Here is a 24,560-nt window from a genome sequence, read left to right on the forward strand (position 1 = left end):
AACAAATAAAATCATCACAAATCCCTTGCAATTTTAAATAGGGAACTTTTTTTTTTTATCACTAGGAGGTCCGCATTGACAGTATTTCCTTGGGGGAATTAGGAGGACCGGAATGATTCGTGACGTGGTACTCGTGCTGTGTCTATTTGCTGGTAAGTAAACACATTTTGTCAGTTTGTGCATTAAAAAGAAGAATAAAAGAAAAGAAAATAGCTTGAACTTTTATGTAGACAGCGCAATTTCCACTAAACGTGCTCAAAGCATTTTACAAGGGGGGGGGGGGCAAACAGCGATCCTTAACATGTAGGACGAGACATGACTCCTGAAAGGCGATATTACAAATTTTTTCTCCGACAGAGACACTGTTAATGGCTAAGTACTGATTTTATATGAGTTTGGCGAGAGAATGTGAGTAAGACGCGATGACGACTACGATGATGTTGATGATAATGATAAACATGATGATGGTGATAATGATAATGATAATGATAATGAAGAAGATGAAGTAGAAGAAGAAGAAGAAGAAGAAGAAGAAGAAGAAGAAGAAGAAGAAGAAGAAGAAGAAGAAGAAGAAGAAGAAGAAGAAGAAGAAGAAGAAGAAGAAGAAGAAGATTATATGGTGATGGGGTCAGTGTAGAGCCAACGACTTAATCATAATCATTAAGCCCAGATACAAGGAACAAAGAAATGCACCCAAATAGTATGGGACATAACATCACGATTACACGAACAATGTTCATGGCATTGACTTTACGTATGATTCTATTCATCTCTGTTCCAGGGTTGGCATCTGTCAGGTCAGCGGGTAAATGGAGCTACTTAGGAAAAACAGGTAAATTAAATATAGAGGACACTGCTCTCTCACACTCTTCCTGACTTGACACTAGGGAACAATAGTGTGGTATCGAATAATTGGTTCCAATATCATTGGAAGATAGATAAATAGATAGACAGACAGATAGATAGATAGATAGATAGATAGATAGATAGATAGATAGATAGATAGATAGATAGATAGAACGATATATAGATAGATAGATAGATAGATAGATAGATAGATAGATACATAGATAGTTAGGTAGATAAATAGATAGATAGACAGGTGGATAGATAGATAGATAGATAGATAGATAGATAGATAGATAGATAAATAGATAGATAGATAGATAGATAGATAGATAGATAGATAGATAGATAGATAGATAGATAGATAGATAGATAGATAGATAGATAGATAATTTGATAGATGCAAGAGTCTTATAATAATGACTTTTAAAAATTATTCGCATACAACAAAAACTAGGGGAAATAAGTTTAAATATATCTGTTGAAAGTTGTAATTCGTCTATAAGGAAAAATACCCATATTCACAGAACTGTGACAATTGGAATAATCTAAAATTTGAGACAAAAAAATTACAATTGAATTAATATTCTTAAGAATGCTATTTTGATACTAACGTTATAGAATTATTTGATTTCGATTAATAATGTAACATGACATTGGATATTTTTTGAATTTTGTTTATTAATTGATTAAAACTCTCTAATGTATAAGTTGGACATATCAAAAAGAATGTAAATAGCGAAAATTATACTACGAATATACTACGACTGTGACACATATTTGTGTATTTGATATTTATTAATTTCAAATACCTAGTGAATATTTACTCAAAATTGTCAAATTAACAATGAATGTTGTTTTTATAACTTTGAAAAATTGTATATGTGCATGAACGTTTCACGGAGCATTTAAAGGTTTTTAAAACTATTAACTCTAAAAAGATACGATACGATACGATAGACAGATATTAGATAGATATGTTGGAGGGGACTAAACTTGAATCGCATAGAGTGCTCGACAGGGCATGCATATATAATTACCACATATGACATTTATATTATTTAACACACACCATGACATGCCCCAGACACGTATTTTCTACTGCACACATATAAAGTGTAATACCTTGTAGAATTCCTCCTCCCCCCCCCCCCCCCCCCCCCCAAAAAAAAAAAAAAATGTTTGAGGTCTACTAAGTCAATAAAATAACACAGGCGCTTATCGAAGGATTTAATGCTACTGCGGAAATATAAAATCATTTTCCAAATCTCAAAGTCTAGAATATGATATGATTTCATCTCCACATTTTTACACAAGTAACGTCTAAAATGCGCTGCCAAGTTAAGGTTTTCCACGTGGCGTCATTAATTTTCCAGGCTATATTAACCTGATATTGTACCGGAGTGATGTGGTTGGTTACAAAGAATTGAATTGAATTGAATTGAGCTTTTTTATATAGCGCAATATCCACTAAACGTGCTCAAAGCGCTTTACAAGGGGTCCCTGGCCAACAGCAACATTTAACATTTAGGACCGGACGTGGTGACACCTTTTAGGCGATATTACAATTTTTTTCGGACAGAGACAACGCTGTTAACGGCCAGGTACTCATTTTATACCTGAGTACGGTGAGAGAATGTGAGTAAAGAGCCTTCTCCAAGGACTCAACTATGCGCCGAAGGAGGTTCGAACCCAGGACCTTCCGATCCGAAAGCGAGTGTCATTGTGTCATACCACAAGCCAATATGCCAACAAAAAAAAACCCATTTATTTTTTGGTTTAAAAAATAGGGCCGGGGTTAGCATTGTTCCATACATCCCATGCTGAAGTTTTGCCAACGACCACAAAATTACTGGCAGATCTAATAATTGTAAAACCATTTTTCACAGATTGAAAAACAAATAACTTGCACACCTTTTTGAAATTAAGGGCAATTCTGCCATCCATTGGCTCAAAAGAGTATTCATAAAATCTGCTAGGGCATAATGATCGGTCATTTGATGTTGTGAATTGCAATCTGGCCGCCCCGTAAGTTGCCAGACTAATTTGCGCGCACCTACAGACTTTATAACAACTTATTTTTTATGTCTTAAAAGATTCGTCTCTACCTATGTTAATTTCAGTTGTATGATAAAAAAATAGAGACGAGTGCCTCTTCGTAATAGACATTATTTCCGCGTGAATATTCGGGGCTCTTCACTAGTTTATTTATTTCTTTTAAATACCCATCTATTCATCAAGTTATGAATTCTTCCAAATGAATGACCCCAAATACCTCGCTCAATTGAATGTAGACTCAGAATTCGATTCGAATGGATTTCAATTATGTGTGAATATACAGAAAATTAGGCAGATAAATAGACAAGTAGATAGAGATATAGATAGATTATATATATATATATATATATATATATATATATATATATATATATATATATAGGTTGAAAGATATGTAGAGAGATAGATAGATCGGGAGAGGAGAAGAGATAGATAGTTAGATAGAGATAGATAGATAGATAGATAGATAGATAGATAGATAGATAGATAGATAGATAGATAGATAGATAGATAGATAGATAGATAGATAGAGGAGAGAGAGAGAGAGAGAGAGAGAGAGAGAGAGAGAGAGAGAGAGAGAGAGAGAGAGGGGGGGGGGGGGGGGGGTGGGAGACGAATGATATGCCAATAAAAGGTGTTTTGCTTAGTGCGGTGCTGTACCTTTTCATTTCTTTTCATTCTTTAGCACTGTGATTAAATATTAACTTTTGATACACATTGCAGCAATGCTTTGAATAATAGGGCACAGCCGTTTCAAAAAAAATGTTTACTTGACAGCACCGATAGCACTATAACTGTCAAATTAAACTGATTATCGAATTTGACAAATGTGGGGTTCCTCATAGCTCAGGGGTTTCGGATAGCTCAGTTGGTAGAGCACTTGCTTCAGACGCAAAGGAAGAGAAGTCGATCTCACTCAAAGATGTTTCCGACCCCCCCCCCCCCAGCAGTGATTGGGTGGCTTGGTCTATTGGATATGGCGGAAAGTACTTTGCGATAGACAAGCGTCATATCCAAAGGGTAGCAAGTAATTGCTATTGTCCGTTTCACGCTATAGAAACCGGGATAAACTCCAGCTCATGGGCCGAATGGCTCTGAAGGACTACTTAGGATATCTACTAATTTGCCGGACTCTGAAGAAAAAAGAAGTATTTAAAATATCTACTTTTATCACAAATGTGGCCTACCGTCTCCAAACGGTATTATGTTAGATGGTAAACTTGACGTTGTACCTAGTTGATATCCTTTTTTTAAAAGGAGACTTTAGTTAGGTTTTTACCAATTATTTGTGAGAATGAATATAGTTTGTTAAAGAGACTTTTAAAAAAAAAAACCCAAAAAACCTCAAAACCCTCAACAACAAAAAAACAACAACAAACAAAAAAAAAAAAAAACAACCCAAAAAAAAAAAAAAAGAAAGAAAAACAACAACTAAAATTTCCCATATTTAGTCATTTTACCTTTAAAACCCATTTCTACATATTGATTCAACACGACATAATACCGTTTTGAACAGATGGGTCATAAATATATTTTGATTCATACAAGATTGTTTCCCCTCTTTTACTCTTTAAAGCATGTACCTAGTTGATATCCTTTTTTTAAAAGGAGACTTTAGTTAGGTTTTTACCAATTATTTGTGAGAATGAATATAGTTTGTTAAAGAGACTTTTAAAAAAAAAAACCCAAAAAACCTCAAAACCCTCAACAACAAAAAAACAACAACAAACAAAAAAAAAAAACAACAACCACAAAAAAAAAAAAAAAAGAAAGAAAAACAACAACTAAAATTTCCCATATTTAGTCATTTTACCTTTAAAACCCATTTCTACATATTGATTCAACACGACATAATACCGTTTTGAACAGATGGGTCATAAATATATTTTGATTCATACAAGATTGTTTCCCCTGTTTTACTCTTTAAAGCATGTACATAAGTTACACATATACCCGTTTAACTACACAAACAGACAACGCACACACACACCCACACCCACAATCCCACCACCACGACCACATACACCCATAAATAACGAAAACCTTTATAGAGGACAATATCTACTGCCGAGATCGATCCCGGGTTGCAGTCGAGATTTTTACCTGAGGCCCCCCCCCCCCCCCCCCCCCTGTCCACCCAGCAGTGGACAGGTAGCTGAGTCCGTTAGATTTGGCGGAAAGTACTTTGCGATAGACTAGCGTCCTATCCAAAGGGTAGCAAGCAATTGCTATAGAAACCGGGGTTAATCTCCGGCTCAATGGGCCAAATGGCTCTGAAGGACTACTTAGGATAATCTGTCGTACTCTGAAAAAAATATAAGACGTAATCAAAATATCCATCGATTAAAATGAACCTCATCTTGGTAAAAATTCTCAAACCTGGGACTTCCTCGTATTGTGTGAAATTAGTCCTTTTCCAAAGACTCAATTTAGCGTCGCATACAGAGGGGACGGGGCTCGATTTTAATTCATTTATATGACAGCAGATCGAGTGTCATACCATTAGAATTAGGTCTCGCACAACAGACTTTACACGAAAGTGCACACATTGTCATGATAACTGATAACCCAACATATTTTGGGCTTGTTTTAACATTGTTGTGGAGAATATTTTACGTTCATTTGAAAGTATTTCCACTAAAACGATGAGGCCACAACAATAGGCTTCAACAGCCGTGACGTCACTTCTCTCGTAATGACGCATAGTAACTTAGTAACTGGTTCTAAACTATCGGAACAATGGCGGATACCTTTATGAAATACTTCTCCGACGAGCGTAAAAGAGGAGAAAAATATTATAAATCTGATCATGTTTTGTCTTTTATACATTCTGATCACATGACAGGTGAAAAAGTTCTAGCCAGCATGAAAAATAAAAAGTACCGATTTTCTTTGTTTAGAACCAAGCTGCTCGTTGCTGGGCGACGTGACATCAGACTATTGAATCCAATCAAACCTAGAAAATAAATACACGTCGGTCTGAAATTATTTGCACATATTTGCAGGTCTGATAACCGAACGCAAAAAAAGGTCTTGTTTTGCCCTTGTTGTATTATGCGTTGATTTGAGAGTATTTTCCAGAACAACATTGAGACCATAACAATTTGGGTTACCTATCAGACTTGCAAAATAAGTACAAGTTGGTATCTAACATCAGTCCTTATCTAGCTGTCCTGAATTAATTTACTTTTCCCCTTCCCGCATTCCCACAGGCATAACCTGATTCTGCAAGTCCTAAAATGGAAAATATTGCACCGTGTCATGTCCTCATCGCCGTCAAAATATCCCATAATCCATTCATTAATCATCACAATATCTTGACTGCTTAATATCTAGACGGCTCCGAAATTAATTTATCAGTAATTCTTTTTTGACCGGTCACTCATAGCTTCTCATTATTCCTGACGCAAGCTAAACACACACACACAGACTCAACGCGCTTGCCTAAGGGGCGGCGCAGATCAGTCAAATGTCGGAGGCATGGCGTATCGTACAATACAGACTACAGATTACATTCCACTATGATAGTAGAGCACCTCCAAGGTGCGGTGCTACAAACTTTTGTTTTCAAAGTCCATGAAAAGTGAGCTCTCTGGATAGACTGAGCCTCAGTCATTTAATGCTCTTTTGTGTTAGGCCAAGCGTTCGAGTTTAGTGAGTCTTTTGTTTTCAATGTCCATGAAAAGGGAGCCATCTGGATAGACTCTCTCTCTCTCTCTCTCTCTCTCTATATATATATATATATATATATATATATATATATATATATATATATATATATATATATATATAATTGTTAATTTAATTTTTCGAGCATATCTAAACTACAGGACATCCATCAATAATATATATATATATATATATATATATATATATATATATATATATATATATATATATATATGTGTGTGTGTGTGTGTGTGTGTGTGTATGGAGAGAAAAAAAAAAAGAGAGAGAGAGAGAGAGAGGAGAGAGAGAGAGAGAGAGAGAGAGAGAGAGAGAGAGAGAGAGAGAGAGATAGAGAGTTTTGCTTCAAATTTTACCGTGTGTTTGCACCTTTAGTCTTTGCATCCCAGAGATAAATCTCTTGAGACGACCATTAATGACGTTATACAAAGGATCCTTCACTTTATCCTTTCTGACACTTCCGTCTCGTCTCCATCATACCTGCTGTCTACTCCCCCCCCCCCCCCCCCCCACCCCCAATCCCCTTGCCGCACATCATAATCAAATATCCAAAAATAACTTTAAGGTGTTGTCAGGCTGTAATAAAAATCTACGTACTTTTTGCACAACACGAAAATGAAGCTTCAGCGTTTTATGGGAAGTATGTGGTAAGGGATGGATGGGGGGTGGGGGGCAATTACAGCAGTTGAAAAATGGATTTTTGTTGTGGTAACCGCCTGTAGTCTGCTTATTATGGTAACAACTGAACATTTATCTGGCTGTGGAAAAATCCCTAAAACAAAAGAACAAACAAATATTTTTAAAAAACAACCCTCGAGAAACAAAACCAAAACCCCCCCCCAAAAAAACAAACAAACAAAAGCATTAAAACAAAAGTAAACACAACTCCCCCCCCCCCCCCCCGCGCCACACACAAACAGAACAGAAATTAGATATTGATAAATGATACGAAACAGAGATATTAAGCTAGAAAACAGTATTACGAGCAGCTTCTCAATGTGTCAAAAATGTGGATGATGTTGCAGACTTTTGATATGAAATGATCAACTAATAAATTCAGTCACTGATTCATCCCCGTCATGTCTTTCAGGCCCATTGTACTGGCATGAAATATTCCCAGAAGCATGTGGCGGCCAGAACCAATCACCGATCGACCTCAAACCAGAGCAGACCATGTACGACCCCAACCTCAAAGATTTTGCCATCTGGTACGACCCGCCCAGACCAGATTCCAAAATGTTCATCAAAAATACAGGATACACAGGTAAAACTATTGTACTTGAGTTGATTTTTTTGACAAGGTTACAGGGAGCCAGGAACATATTGCCAGAGCTGTACTATTAATTCCCGATAGCTCAGTTGGTAGAGCACTCGCTTCACACGGAAAGGGACCAAGATCGATCGCGGGTGCAGTTGAGAATTTTTCTGACCCCCCCCCCCCCCCCCCCCCCACTGGCCACTCAGCAGTGAATGGGTAGCTGAGTCTGTTAGATTTGGCGGAAAGTACTTTGCGAAGACTAGCGCCCTATCCAAAGGATTGCAAGCAATTGCTATTGAAAGTTTCACGATATAGAAACTGAGATAAACTCCAGCTCCATCGGCCCAATGACTCTGAAGGACTGCTGTACTATTTTGTCATCACTTATAATTAACAGTGAATATGTATTTCTTAAATGCACCAATAGCACATTATACTACCACATGTGAATCCTGGTTCGATTTTTTCGATATTGGTTTATTATAATCGAGCAATATTATATTCAAAGGATGAGTTTTCTGACCAAATTTTTAAAAAGTGTTGTTTCTTTTTAGAGTAGGAGAGTACGGTTTTTAAGAAAACAATGGGATAGTCACAGGACAGCAACTCGTATATCCCGTATCTAAAAACAACTTGGGTTTCAAGACAGTCCGATTATCTAAGCATTTAGTGTAGTACTCAAATAAAGAAAAAAACCCCCGAAATTTCTACTCAAAACACATACTTGAATATCTATATAGATAAATTGTTGAGAAATCGAGATAACAGAGATCCGCAATTTTAAGATGATTTTCTATGGTTTCTAAGAAGGACATAGATCAGTCCCTATGACTTCATGTAATTTCTAGGAAATCAATGATTCCTTAAAATGACTAACTTCAGATAATGGTCTCTTCTAGACGGACATCTGTCCAACACTCGAGATAAAGGCATGATTAAAAAATAAAAACACTTCATGAATCCCTTTCAGGAAATGTGTTATCAGGACCTATTTCTAAATAACGCAAAACGAACCCAGTTGTTGCTGGGAGGGAAAGGAGAGGGAACCGAAAGCGTGATTAAAAAAGGGTTCTCTAAGAAGGCAGGTTCGACTTTGTCTTTTAAAAAAATAATTAGAGTCAATAATAAAATATGTAAAGCGAATAACAATTTTTCCCAGTGGAAGCTGATCTTAGGTGATATTTCTGAACGGATACTATTTTTTGTGGCCGCTTAGTAATAATTTACTTTGACTATTTTTTCCAGTGCAAGTTGATCTTAAAGGAGATTTCTTCGTGACCAATGCCGGCCTGGGACATGTGTACAAAGCCGTCCAATTCCATTTCCATTGGGGACACAAGTCTCATCAAGGGTCCGAACACACCATCCAGGGACAACCCAGTCCTATTGAGGTAAGGAAGCAGCCAAAAGACTATGAAGACTAGAATGAAGTAGTATTGAAATGAAGCTACGAAACTTAAAAACAAATGCAAATGCGCGTCATGGCAAGCAAATAATAAAACAAGACATCTTTATACATGAACCATACATTTTTGTTTTGATCATAAACAAAAGCATTCGTTTCTATACACATAAAAACGCACGTTAATTGGATACGTGACAAATCTCAAGGAGCAAAGAAAAAGGACAGGATAAGCTTCCAATCCAGAACTGAAGTTATGTGTAATGAAAGTGGGATGGATAATATACCTTGCAGTTTTTATTTATTTATTTATTTATTTGTTTATTCACCAATTATTTTGGGGGTAATTAATTCATTGAATTTATTATACAATGGAATTTTCATGGTCGAAAAACGTCTTGTCTAGTACGATGTGCAGTACAACAAAAGGGAGATGAATGAAATAGTGTAAGGTATCTATATAAAGTTATATTACTTTTCAGCTCGACTCGGATGTGAATGAGTACATCATATAACCGCTATTGTAAGAGTGTTAATACAAAAAGGACGCCTAACAGGCGACTGATACTGTATAAAATGGAAATATGGTTTCATAATAAGCCCTGTTAGTGAAATAAACCATTGTGAAGCGCATTGAGCATGGTTAATCTGTGGAATACGCTATATAAATGATCATATTCATATTCACTGTGACGCTATTGTAGGGCCTTCATCGACGTGTACTTATTTGTAATGTATTTGTACTTATTATCTGATAACCGAACGCAATTATGGGCTTGATTTAATATTGTTGTTATGGACAATATTTTGCGTTTGATTGAGAATATCTCCATTAAAACAATGATCCTATAACAATTTGGGTTATCAGACCTGCAAATCAGTAGGGACGTCTTTTCTTTTCTACATTTTGTTGCCGCATTGACACCAATCACGGTATTGTTAAATCATATGACTATATATAATATAATAATTATAATTGAGCTTTACATAGGGCAATATCCACTAAATGTGCTTAAAGCGCTTTACAAGGGGTCCCTGGTCAACAGCAACATTTAGGACGAGACACGACGCCTGTTATGCGTTATTACAATTTTTCGGATAGAGACAACGCTGTTAACGGCCAGGTACTCATTTTACACTGAGTACGGTGAGAGAATGTGAGTAAAGAGCCTTTTCCAAGGACTCAACTATGCGCCGAGCGCGAGGCTCGAACCCAGGACCTTCCGATCCGAAAGCGAGTGTCATACCACTAGACCACATGGCCGCACGATAGTCTTTTAATGAAGTCACTCTCTTTAGCAACGTTTTGTGCCTCTTATGCTACTTAATCACAGCCCAATTAATCAATTTCGTTTCCAAACATGACAGCTTCACGTGGTCTCTTACAACCACGATTTGTACTCGGACATTGGGGAGGCCGTAACAAAGCAAGGAGGTTTGGCCGTGCTTGGTGTGTTGTTCGAGGTAAGCAAGGCTGGCAGTTGAGTATGTTTTTGTTTAAGAAGAAGTTTTAAAATATGAACAGTAGAAGAGAAGCATCAATTTAACCAGCTAACTGCCGTACTTCAGAAAAACTCGTATTTAAAAATTTGGCCAGAAAACTCGTCCTTCAAATATTATCTGATTTAAATGTCCCTCATCTTGGCAAAAACTCTCTAAAACTGGGAAGTTGCAAAGTCCCAAGGTTTGAGAGTTTTTGCCAAGATAAGGGTCATTTAAATCAATTGATATTTCTAGCCAAAGTTTTAAATACGTGTTTTTCCACTGTACAGCAATTAAATGGTTGATTCGCAAAAAAGCAAAGGACGTAAACGTTTTGGGTTTCCTCTTTATCAACAAAACAGACGGTAAGTAGAGACTAAAATCTAATGTGAGATGATGTTCATTCTCCTGTCTACAGCACCATTGCGTTTGAAGTGGAAGATACAAAAAATAAAATTTATTTGAAAGAAGTGATTGTGTCTGCCTCTGATAAAGATCTTTGTCATTTGCTATTATTGCCAATTCCATTCAATAATTGAAAAAAAATAATAGAAACATTCAGATCAAAACCAGAATATCCAATAGGGTTCCAAAGTAGTCACGTCACATCCTATTAAAACATTCACATCAACCAAAGTTGGTTCCACTTGGATATCAGTAAAATCGACAGGCCTCCATCACTGAGCGATGTCGACAATCGGTTGCAAAATCATCGAACAATTTTAGCAAAGAAAAATTCAATCAATTTGATTTTAAAAAATAGCAATTGTGCTCGGACTAAAGCCACAGCTTGATTCTTTTTGTTAAGTGTGGAACGAAAAGGGCCGTTGCTAGGCAGGTGTGACGTCGAACTTTTGTCCCTATTCATCTATAATAATATATATATTAGTATATAATATTTTAAAAAACAATTTGGATGCTTTATTCAATTTTGCGAATGTTTCTCCTGAAGATTTCAGAAGACGACAACCCCAGCTTTGACTACATCATCCGAGGAATGAAGCACATTAGAAATCCAGGTAATATTTTCCTTAACAAATGGAAACATTATTTATTATATTGAAATAACAATTCGGTTTTTGTTTTGTTTTTGTTTTTGTTTTTTTGTTGACAATTTCTGGCAAAATGTCAAAGGTTGCAATGCTGTTGTAAAAATGGTTTAATATATATATATATATAATATATATATAATATATATATATATATATATATATATATATATATATATATGCCACCTACGCCTCGAAACGGTATTATATCGGGGTGGAACGGAATCTTAAAAGGGAATTCGTTTTTATAAGTAATGAAACTTGGAACAATCGTATGTGATAGAATCTATCTATTGGATTAATCTTATATGATTTATCATAGGATCTATCTAATACAATGTATCAAATCCAATAGGTACAATTTATTAAGCTGACAAATACACTGGACATTTTCTGTGCCTAGTTTACGCTTCCTTTCAACCGATTTTACATTCTCCAGAAAAGATCTCCGAGGTCGAGTTACCGCTGTTCTCCCTCCGAAACCTCCTACCCGATGACATCAGTCGGTATTACAGGTACAATGGATCACTGACCACACCAGGATGCTTCGAGACGGTCACTTGGAGTGTATTTGACATGAAACAGACTATCTCACACAAACAGGTAGGCATTCTTTCCCTTCTATTTAATCAGTACCTACCTGTCTATTTAGGTATCTATCTATCCATCCATCCATCCATCCATCCATCTATCCATCCATCCATCCATCCATCCATCCATCCATCCATCCATCCATCCATCCATCCATCCATCCATCCATCCATCCATCCATCTATCTATCTATCTATCTATCTATCTATCTATCTATCTATCTATCTATCTATCTATCTATCTATCTATCTATCTATCTATCTATCTATCTATCTATCTATCTATCTATCTATCCATCTATCTATCTATCTGCTATCTATCTATCTATCTATCTATCTATCTATCTATCTATCTATCTATCTATCTATCTATCTATCTATCTATCTATCTATCTATCTATCTATCTATCTATCTATCTATCTATCTCTTTTTATTTACCCATCTACCTACCTATCTACACCTAAACTGACATCAAATTCTCTATGCATCTTGTATCCAACCAATCAGATGGACGAATTCCGAAAGTTACTTCAGTACAAACGCAAGCACCACAAACATCACAAACGTCACATCGACGCCGAAGAGGCCGCCGCCAGCAGACAAAGAAGGGAGTTGTCAGAGTCAGAAAAACAGAAAGAACACAATGCCAAGCAGGTAAAGTAGAATTTAGCCACATTTTGAGGTAATCGCAAAGTCAATCTACAGAAAACCAGAAAGAATACAATACCAAACAGATAGTGTAAAAGTTAATGTGGAGGTAGTCACAAAGTCATACTTTCTTGTCAGAGGCAGTAAAACAACGAACAAAATGCGTAAAAAGTAAAGCAAAAGTTGCCCAGATTTTGAGGAAGTCATAAAATCATTCTCTCGTCATGTCAGAGGCAGAAAACAAGAAAGCAATGCCAAACAGATAGTGTAAAAGTTCGTCATTTTTTGAGATAGTCACAAAGTAACAGTCTCTTGCCAGAGGCAGTAAAATAGAAAGAACAAAACGCCAAACGATTAAAGTAAACACTGGCCAAATTTTGAGGTAATCATAAAATTGAATTCACATATATGAAGATTTATTGCGAGTGTAGCAGAGAACTATATATTACATCCCGTTAATTGGCCCGGTCTTAATATTAAGCAAATAAATCCATTAAAATAAATAAATAACTAGATAAATATATGCATAAATAAATATATGATGAATGAATGAACAAATAAATTCACAGATAAATACATAAAATACAGTAAGCACTATTATCTATCCCTTGGCAAGAACTTGTAATATAGCATTTTCTTTTTTGGCTTAATCCAAAACCCAATAAAAGAAAAACACAAAGAAGGTCATTTGTATATCCTACGTAATGAAAAGAAAATAATACAAACGATGTTGTTTGTCTATCACAGGTAATGAAAAGAAAATAACACAAACGATGTCATTTGTCTATCTTAGGTAATGAAAAGAAAATAACACAAACGATGTTGTTTGTCTATCAAGGGTAATGAAAAGAAAATAGCACAAAGGATGTCACTTGTCTATCGTATTTAATGAAAAGAAAATAACACAAATGATGTTATTTGTCTATTTTTATTTGTCTATATGGGTAATGAATAAAAAAATAACACAAACGATAATATTTGTCCATCTTAGGTTTTGGATGAACTGGGTATTCACGGCAATGACAATGCATTTGAAAAGGACGCTCTTAAGGAACAGTTACTTAAAGAAAAGAGGATGGCTGCGGGCGATATTGTCAAGTGAGTAACCAATAAATAACCAATAAATATTACACTGACTCAGACCTTAGCCATCGTAAACTTATAGCCTGACACTGGCCAAAGAATAACGTCAAAAGACAAGTCCTTCTCCACAAAAGAAAAACAAATCGTGAGATTTAATATTCAATAGTTCAACCAATGGAATCACAAGACGGTGCACAAACCTAAATAATGACGTCAAACTATAAGTCCTGGTAGTTTCCAATGTCAGGCTTTAAGTTATAGCGTAGCCATCTTTATAGCCTGATACTGAAATCCAAAAGGACAGGCAGTTTGACGTAATTATTTGGCTTTTGCACCGTCTAGTGAGTTGTCGTTAGTAGAGCTCATGGCAACAAGTTATTTCATTGGCTGAACTATTGAATACAACTCACGATTTGTTTTCTTTTGTGGCAAAAGACTGGCATTTTGATGTCATCTTTTGGTCAGTATCAGGCCATAACTTTACGAAGGCCACGGTTATAGCCTGACACTGAAACACAAAAAGACTGGCATTTTGACGTCATTATTTGGGTTTTGCACCGCTTAGTGAGTTGTCGTTAGTAGTGCTCATGGAAACAAGTGGTCCCATTGGCTGAACTATTGAATACAACTCACGATTTGTTTTCTTTTGTGGCAAAAGACTGGCATTTTGACGTCATTTTTTGGTTAACGATGGCTACGCCGACATTGGACAGTCGCCGAAAACTATCTTGGCTGTCTGACCTTTATAAACAGATAACTATGTTTGTCAGAGCACGTGAGAAGGTGTCTCACAAATTCCATGATTTGATTGGTCAATCATCCACTGGCTAATTGAACAATCTGTGAGAAGAAATAGTGACAGCACCAAGTCATGACCGATTGCTGACCGCTCTGAGCGCATACAACAAGGCGCAGCGCTTGTCGCCAGCATGATGAAGTTGGCTGCTCGAACAAAGAAGAAGTAGAACTAGAGGTTGAAGTTTTGATGATGAGTCAATAGCGGGTCGCATGCTCAACTATTGTATAAGTCTATTTATTATAGATAGTATGCGCTTGGCAAAGAAGCTCATAACATTGCCATCCGGAAGTATAACGGACCAACACACAAAACTGTGTGTCCCTGAACGTTTATAGTCGGGTTAATTCAGTTCAGTGAGCATTACTCATGAACGCGGATGGCAAAAAACAATAACAAAGACATGAGTGACGTCATCTTCGAACTATCTATATACAATTTACAAAGGGTCTCTGACCAACAGCAACACGTAACGTGTAGAACGAGACATGGCGCCTATTAGGCGATATTACAAGTTGAACATACGAAATAAGGAAAATAATATGTAAAATGAATATAGAGAGCTGTGTATATTGTGATTAAAAGTGGTGGTAAATTGAAAAATTGAAATTCTCTACTGTACGTACAGAAGGACCCAGAAAATGTATCCAATTATCTTTTTTTTTTTTCTCATTTCATCCCAGGTCTGACATGATGAATGCACACGAGGGTAGAAACCTTGTAGACCAGGTGAGGAACACTGAGCTTCATTGATGATATTTGATATTAACTCACTCAACCCTATCACCGACTATATCCGTTGTTTACCCGGCTACTTTTACCCCATGGGTATTTATTACATTTTTCTGAGACATTTATAGGCGTAGTATCAAAGCTAATTTTTATTTTAAAATTTACATGTTAATGGTAGTTGAATAAAATCTATGCACATGCTCATTTTTAATACAATTTTTTTTCAAATTTTGAGCAGCAAAAATCTCTAGGATTGCGTGAGTTAATCTTATAAGTTGATGACTTGCCTTGAGATAAGGGGAAAAAACATCAAGTAGCCTCCGTTAACTAAAATCCTAATAGCCTACTAAACATATAAAAAATCGTCATATTTATTTATTTATTTATTTATTTCTTCAACAATCTAATTCATTTACCGATTAATATAATTACTTATCCATTAATTTACATACTTTTGTTTTCTTTTTTATTAATTCATTTATTTATTCTTTTATTGATTTAATTATTTATATATTTATTCATTTATTTATCCAGGTAGTTTAAAATGTCCCCTTAATTTTCCAATGCCCAAGGGTTTTGACCTGAAATTCAGATTGCTTGATCTCTATTTGAGTCCAATATAATACAAGAATAACATATTATCTTTTAAGGAAATAAAAAGACAACAACCCAAAAAAAACAAAACAAACAAACATAGAAAAAAAAAACCCCAAAACAACAAACAAACACACACACACACACGCACACACACACACACACACACACACACACACACACACACACACAAAACCCAACAACAACAACAAAAAGAAAATATATTAACTCAATGGAGACGCGTCGGACGGATTTGTCCGACATGCTCAACACTAACTTGTAGACGTGTCAGACAAGAATTATATTTCTCCCTCCCTCCCTCTCTCTCTCTCTCTCTCTCTCTCTCTCTCTCTCTCTCTCTCTCTCTCTCTCTCTCTCTCTCTCTCTCTCTCTCTCTCTCTCTCTCTCTCTCTCTCTCTCTCTCTCTCTCCTCTTCTCCTCTTCAATCCTCTCTTCTCCTCTTCTCTCCTCTCCTCATTTTCTCTCTCTCTCCCTCCCTCCCTCTTTCTATATATATATTTCTCTCTCTCTCTCTTTCTCTCTCTCTCTCTCTCTCTCTCTCTCTCTCTCTCTCCCTCCTTCTTTCTATCTCTCTCTAGAAATCCGCGACTGCATTGAGTTAAAGAACTTTGAAACTCTCTACTTTTCAGAGGGACCCAACAGAAGCTGCGTTTATCCAGGAAAATATAGTTAACAACTTCCGGCCCGTTCAGCCAATCAACGACAGGATCGTTTACAGAAGCTTCAAACTCCGAGAGGTGGTGATCGTGAATGAATACGACGGTAAAGTGTCGTCTGCCAACACACAGCACGTCCGTTACAACAGTAACGATAACAACAACAATGGTGATCACGGCGGAGCCAGCGGTTTGAATGTGTCTATTGTGACAATGCTGCTCTTGCCAATTTCAACCTTTATCGTCAAATTTTGTCATTAAATAGTTGATGTTATTTAAGTGGTAGTGGTAAAGAATTTTTGAAGATTTAGTTTTTATTTATTTACTGAAATTGGGTAGTTACTTAACTTTTGAGCGTAGACCAGGAAAATATAATATTATATCGAAGGGATATAATCCCTGTTAAAAAGTATGCGATTTTTTATTCAAAGGGTTGTGTTTCTTGAGTTAAAAGGGGTGAAAACTTGTTGAGTTAAAAACGTTAAGTGTTGACGTCATTGTCTTTGTCTATTATTCATAATCTACCATCATTGACATCATCATCATCATCATCATCATCATCATCATATAAACGTTGTACAAGCCACCCTTCTTCTAGATCCGAGCAGTTATTCAAATTGCAGACCACTTACTATTAAGCTGCAGACTTTTGAGGTTACAAATCAAAATCGTGGCGCTGAACTGAATAGTTGATAGTTACTATAAAGCTTCCATTGATTATTACTGTAAAGAATATTTATGCTTTGCACTTAGCCAACAAGCTCACAACATTCACCAGCCGGAAATAATGTATCCAAATTAAGAAACAAGGGAGCATCCATCGATGTAAGATAGAGATCTGAACAAGTGTGTATGAAATAACGTACCAACACCAAAACTATATGTAACCTTGAACGTTTATAGTCTGATTAACCCAATTAAGTGGGAACTACTCATAAAAATGGCTGGCTAAAAACAACAAAAAAGACCTGAGTGACTTCAACATCGTTCTATCTATACTGCCATACTCTGTAAAACAAAACACGTATTTCAAAATTTGGCCAGAAAAATTCGCCATTCAAATATCGATCGATCGCTTAAAATGACCGTCATCAAAGCAAAGACTTTCAAACTTGGAACCCTGCGAAGTCCCAGGTTTGAAAGTCTTTTGAATAAGCGGGTCATTCTACCAATCGATATTTGAAGGAAGAGTTTTTTGGCCAAAATTGGTGTTTTGCTCTGTATTTCAGAGCAATGCAGTACATCAGCCATTGTTTTAGTATGTGAAATCACTTTATAGTTCACATTATTTCAACATTTAGTTACAAAATTATTCATCATGCTTAACACTTTAACTACGAATTTTGATGGAGACATATTTTCTACAGAATGTTGTCAATAATAAATAAGAAAGGTGCGTGCATGCGTCATCAATATATGTATTCCTTTCTTGTACGCGGAGTTAGATTTTGTCATCTATTATAAATTGTAACGGAAAATATACGGTGGTGAATGGGGGTTGAGAGACATGATAAAATTGCAGTGATTTGGATGCCGAGTGAGAGAGAGAGAGAGAGAGAGAGAGAGAGAGAGAGAGAGAGAGAGAGAGAGAGAGAGAGAGAGAGATTTGTTCATTTATTTATTATGGTGTACTTATTCCATGCACATTCCAATAATTAGTGAAAAAATATAGACATTTGACCGATGTGTACTTACTTGCAAGTCTGATAACCCAAATTGTTATGGCCTCTTTGTTGGAATGAAAATACTCCCAAACGGACGAACAGTATTGTCCATTACAACAATGTTAATTCAGACCCATAATTACTGTCGGTTACCAGACCTGCAAATATGTGCACGTCGCATTTGACCAAAGGTGGATTATTCTAACAGTGAACCAAACTACCTATATTTTTCTTTTAATAAAATATGTTATTTTTCTTCGTATCTATTTTGTCATGGTTTTTAAAATTTTAATCTTGTAAATTATATCTAGCCTACGTAAGGAGGGGAAAATAAATTGTTTTTAATACAAAATTAAATTATAGAAGTAAAAGGCGACATGATGAACCCACACGAAAGAGTATATTTATAAAAGCATTATATGATAAAGGAGAACAAAGAACATGAGGAGTATGAGAAGGAGGAAGATGGGGAAGAGGATAAGGAGTATGAGACGAAAGGGGAGCAGAAGAAAAGAAAGAGGGGAGGGGGGAGGAGGAAAAAGAAGAGGGGGGAGGGAGGGAGGAGTAGGAGGAGGAGGAAGAGAAGGAGAGAGAGAGAAAGAGAGAGAGAGAGAGAGAGAGAGAGAGAGAGAGAGAGAGAGAGAGAGAGAGAGAGAGAGATAGAAAGGAGGAGAAAAAGGAGAAGGATGAGGAAGAGTTGGAGGAGAAGGAGAATCAGACGGAGATACAGGAAGAGGTTGATGATGATGATGAGGAGGGGGGGGGGGGGGTGGGAGAGGAAAGGGAGATGTCAACGATGGAAATGAAAATGAAATAAGAAAGAAAGAAGGTGACGAAGATGAATAGGAAAAGGAGGAAGAGTATTTTTTTTTAAGGGGGTGGAGGTTGGGGGGGGGGGGGGGGGTGGATAGTGACGATGAAGATGATGACGTTCAAGAGTAACAAATAAAATTAATGCCCTTAGATTGAACGTCACTAGGACATCATCATCTTCTCGTTTGGGTGGTAAAATGACTAAGAGATTTACCCAGATTGGCAATGCTACATAGATTGATATCACGTGATCTTTGGCTAGGAATCCACGGAATTAACCAGTTTTGTTTTGTTTTTATAGAAAAATTGATTATACAGATTGTCTGACTGTCTGATACCACAATTCCAAAAATAGAGACGGGGAAAATGAATATTTACTGAAGTACATTGACAAAATCCTTTTTTTTTTTTTTTTTTTTTTTTTTTTTACATTTTTGGTCAGAAAACGTTCGCTTCCAATATCCACACCTACCAACTTCTACCAAAAAAAAATTTAAAAAAAGAAAATAAAAATGTAAATCGTAGAACTACGAATTTTGACTTCAGCTGATAACAAAATAAGCTTTTCAAATTCAACAAATCATGTCGAAAATGAAAAAAAAAGGCATTAAATCGCAAAGTGTAAGGAGTTAGAAACGTTATTCAGTTTTACTGAGGGTAAATTTCAGTCACAAAAGAAGACTGAATATCAAATTAAGAAACCAGGGAGCAGGCACCGGTGTGAGACAAAGATTTGAACAAGTATGTATGAAAGGTGCCAGACAAAGCAAGAAAGAAAAATACAAGAAAAAAAAAACATCCCCAAAAAATCAGTCAACCTCAACTGAGGTTCGAACCTCAGACCTTCTGATTACCGGTCAGACGTGCTACCATCAATGATTAAACGATGCTTACATAACGTAGGACAAGACCTTGCGATTCTAAGGCGCTATTGCATTTTGTATTTTCGACGAAGATAACGCGATTATCGGCTAGATACTTAATTTACCCTGAGAGAGGTGAGACATTTCTTAGGGCTAGATCTTGCGCCATACGTAGTGAATGGGACTCAAAGGGTTTTGAGCCAGATGTGTTCTGCGTTCATCAAAAAGCTAGAGGAGGGGGTGGGGGTGGGGGGGGGGGGTCCAATGGAGAGCTGGATAGGGAGGTGGGGGGGGGGGGGGGGATAGTGCTTCTATAATGTATTAGAGTATCTATCCTTTTGAGGGTTTATTCCGCTTTGAGATCAAGTTAGATAACTTTAATACTGAATGTTTAAATCTTAAGGTATAAGTTTGTCTCTATCCTTTTTTTAAAACTCTACTCTTCATGAGAGCTAAAGTTAAAGTTTAAAAAGCCACTGCACCGCACCCTACATTCATGCGTAGAATGATAAATACACAATAAGAAAATCTGTTAAATACGGGTGATCTTCTAATAAAATCAGATTTTTGAAATGATTTTTATGTAAGCCCTATTTTTAGATTTTGACATGATGTCAATGATGACTATCTAGCTACGAAAGCAGCACTATTCGGCCGTGCTCTGAAAACAACAACACAAAAAAAAAAAAAAATAAAAAATAAAAACAAAATAAAACAAAACACGTATTGAAAAATTTGGCCAGAACACTCGTCCTTCAAATATCGACCGGTTGAAATGTCTCTCATCTTGGCAAAAACTCTAAAACCTGGAAGTTCGCGAAGTCCCATGTTTATGAGGGGTTTTTTTCTTCCCAAGATGAGGGTCATTTTATTCGGTCGATATTTGTAGGACAAGTTTTCTGGTCGAATTGTTTAAATGCTTCTAGTTTTCCAGAGCACGACAGTATTATTAATATTCCCTGGAAAATTTATGTCATATACAAATAACAAACAATAAAAAAAACCCAACAAAAAACAAACACAAAACAACCCCCCCCCCTTCCCCTCAACCCAAAAAAGACACATTCTCTCTAACACAAATAACCACTACCCCCCCCCCCCCCCGCCCCTCTCCCCCATCGAGCTCTTCGTTTTAGATCATGCTGTCCCCTATATATATATATATATAATATATATATATATATATATATATATATATATATATATATATATATATATATATATATATATATATATATATATATATAAAGGAAATAAATTTTCCAACCAACAGCACCTCCCCCACCCCCGCCCGGCTCCAAATTCCATACCCCTCATTCCTTGTTTATATACTCGTCGGATGATTAAAATCAATTTTGTTTGCTCGTCAGCTCAGGTCGTGTCTCATGTCATTTTCCCCGCCATATTTTAAACCAAAATATTGTGGTACTCTGACTAAACATATTTTATTTATTTTTGGCCAGAAAACTTACATTTCTATACTTCAAATATCCAAGAATTAAGACTACCCCAAATTTGCCAAACGGTCTCTTAGACTCGAAATATCAAATGCAATGTCAAGCCTGATATTTTTTGAAAGGTTGGGGCTCAATTTAATCGAATCGATACTCGAGATAAACTTTTATGACCTTTAAACTGGACGGCATAACAAAACAAAACAGCCCCCCCCCCTCCCAAACTAGAGCTTTTATACAGCGCAATATTCACCTAATATGCTCAAAGGGCTTTACACCATGTCTGTGATGTTGAATAAGTCTGTAAATCTGCACATGTCAAAAAAAAGGCTCACTGGATTTGCGGCGGTTTTATGATGTCATGTAATGATAACACTATATTGTACAAGCTGTCATGAGTCCAGAATAAAAGGTGTTCTACAAGGAGAGGTGAACAGGAAAAAAGAGCAGAGATCTACCAACAAGATCATGAAATGATGGTATCAAGGCCTGGACTGGACGTCCAGCAGAAGAGTGCAGCAAGAAGGCAATGAGGTAGGAAGACGACGTCATGATGATACGGGTCCAGTGTTTAGAACATTCGACTCATAACCATATGATAGATACGTGTTGCATTATGCGTGATACGTATGTTCTGCTAAACCCCTCTATCATCTTATACTAATGGACGCAAGATTACGTGGCCCTAAGACATATAACGCTTAAAGGAATATTTACAGGACAGTGAAATAATCTATTAAGTTTTGAAATAGTTATAGATATTTTAAAATGAATTTTAAACATATGTTGCTTTGATGAAATTATATTTTAGATTTTGGAATATTTTCTTTGATAAACGATTTTGTAAAACAAATATCTAGACGTCTAGGCACAAGGTGCGTTCCAATTTTTGACGTTAAAGCAAAAATTCATACCGAAATGCACGTGAAAAGCGGTGTGATTTAGTTAAGAGTGCGTGTCGTGATATTCGTCATTTCTCAATTTATAGTAGGCCCCTATATTCGATTAATCTCTTATCAAGGTCGGAATAGGAGCATTTCTTGTAACTAGTAACTGCCTAGTAACTAGTAACTAGTAACTTCCTACTAGCCTCTTCCACACCCCAAACATGGTGGTACATAATATTATTGATCAAGAAATGATTCACGGGGCAAATTCACGTGCCAGGGATCAATATCCAGATATCAAGACATTCCTCAAATATGCCATTTGCTTATTCTATAACCTTACTTTCACATTTCATCAGGCGGTATAGATTGACAGTTGATTCTCGGCTCATTGATATATCCATGACGCTATCCCAGTATTAACCTCTTACTGGCGAGAACAAATTTTATATAATTATTGTCACGATTCACACAAGGTTCCGCCAATATAGATAGATGATTCCTGGCCCAATAAGATATGCGGGTCCTGATAGCTCCAGTTAGTAGAGCATTCGCTTAACACGCAAAGGGACCGAGATCGATCCAGGGTGAAGTCGAGATTATTACTGCCCCTCCTCCCCCTTCTTTCCACCCGATCCAACAGTGATTGGGTAGTTGGGTCACTTAGACCTGTCAGAAAGTTCTTTGCAATATACTAGCATCCCATCCAAAGGACGCTATAGATTCCGGGACAAACTCCGATTCCATGGGCTCAACAGTGTTCAATAAGAACAAACCTTATATCATGCGGCTATGTGGTCTTGTGGTATGATACTCGGTTTCGGATCGGAAGGTCCTGGGTTCGAGCCTCGCTCGGCACATAGTTGAGTCCTTGGAAAGGCTCTTTACTCACATTCTCTCACCGTACTCAGGTGTAAAATGAGTACCTGGGCGTTGACAGCGTTGTCTCTATCATAAAAAATTGTAATAGTATCGCCTAACAGGCGTCATGTTTCGTTCTACATGTTACGTGTTGCTTTTGGTCAGGTACCCCTTGTAAAGCGCTTTGAGCACATTTAGTGGATATTGCGCTATATAAACGCTCATTTTAATATCATTAATGTAAAGTTTCACATCAGGCGATATAGACTGGCAGTTGATTTTGTTCTCAACATGCTGCCATCCCCGCATTATCCCATTACTGGGGAGAACAATTTTCTTATTATACCATCCCTTTCACGTTTCACATCAGACGATATAGATTGACAGTTGATTCTAGGCTCAATTAGGTATACATGACGCTATTCCTGTATTGAACCATTACAGGCGAGAACAAGTTTTATGATATCATTACTGTCACGTTTCACATCAGGCCCAGCCAATATAGATAGTATGCGCTTGGCTAAGAAGCTCATAACATTGCCATCCGGAAGTATAATGGACCAACACACAAAACTGTGTGTATCCAGGTACGTTTATAGTCGGGTTAAAACAGTTCAGTGAGCATTACTCATAAACGCGGATGGCAAAAAACAATAACAAAGACCTAAGTGACGTCATCTTCGAACTATCTATAGATAGAATGCGCTTGGCCAAGGAGTTCACAACATTGCCATCCGGAAGTATCACGGACCAACACACAAACTCTGTGTAACCATGAACTTTTATAGTCTGGTTAATAGATAGAATGCGCTTGGCCAAGGAGTTCACAACATTGCCATCCGGAAGTATAACGGACCAACACACAAACTCTGTGTAACCATGAACTTTTATAGTCTAGTTAATACAGTTTAGTGAGAACAACTCACAAACGCGGATGGCAAAAACAATAACAAAGGCCTGAGTGACGTCATCTGCATACTATCTATACAGTTTAGTGAGAACAACTCACAAACGCGGATGGCAAAAACAATAACAAAGGCCTGAGTGACGTCATCTGCATACTATCTATAGATAAGACGATTCTTGGCTCCATAAGATATGGGGGTCCCGATAGC

At 36.7% G+C, this 24,560-nt stretch overlaps 2 protein-coding genes across 5 annotated transcripts in view; one reads left to right on the forward strand and one right to left on the reverse strand.

Annotated features, from left to right (window-relative positions):
* Positions 1-18,829, forward strand: part of LOC144965738 (carbonic anhydrase 1-like) — a 24,957-nt gene extending 6,128 nt beyond the window's left edge. For all 4 annotated transcript variants that reach the window (XM_078901379.1, XM_078901380.1, XM_078901381.1 and 1 more), the window contains exons 2-12: positions 66-152; positions 782-832; positions 7,682-7,855; positions 9,095-9,240; positions 10,620-10,715; positions 11,686-11,752; positions 12,222-12,385; positions 12,881-13,027; positions 14,013-14,119; positions 15,584-15,629; positions 16,877-18,829. In XM_078901379.1, the coding sequence (XP_078757505.1) occupies positions 113-152; positions 782-832; positions 7,682-7,855; positions 9,095-9,240; positions 10,620-10,715; positions 11,686-11,752; positions 12,222-12,385; positions 12,881-13,027; positions 14,013-14,119; positions 15,584-15,629; positions 16,877-17,164 (1,326 nt within the window). In that variant the 5' untranslated portion in view covers positions 66-112 and the 3' untranslated portion in view covers positions 17,165-18,829. The remainder of the gene's footprint in view (positions 1-65; positions 153-781; positions 833-7,681; positions 7,856-9,094; positions 9,241-10,619; positions 10,716-11,685; positions 11,753-12,221; positions 12,386-12,880; positions 13,028-14,012; positions 14,120-15,583; positions 15,630-16,876) is intronic.
* LOC144965737 (phosphatidylinositide phosphatase SAC2-like) overlaps positions 1-24,560 on the reverse strand; it is a 183,270-nt gene that overhangs the window by 36,986 nt on the left and 121,724 nt on the right. The window lies entirely within an intron of this gene.

The sequence above is a fragment of the Berghia stephanieae genome, chromosome 2 (genome assembly GCF_034508935.2).
Source record: "Berghia stephanieae isolate SIO BIC M18660-M18661 chromosome 2, UCSD_Bste_1.3, whole genome shotgun sequence".
NCBI lineage: Eukaryota > Metazoa > Mollusca > Gastropoda > Nudibranchia > Aeolidiidae > Berghia > Berghia stephanieae.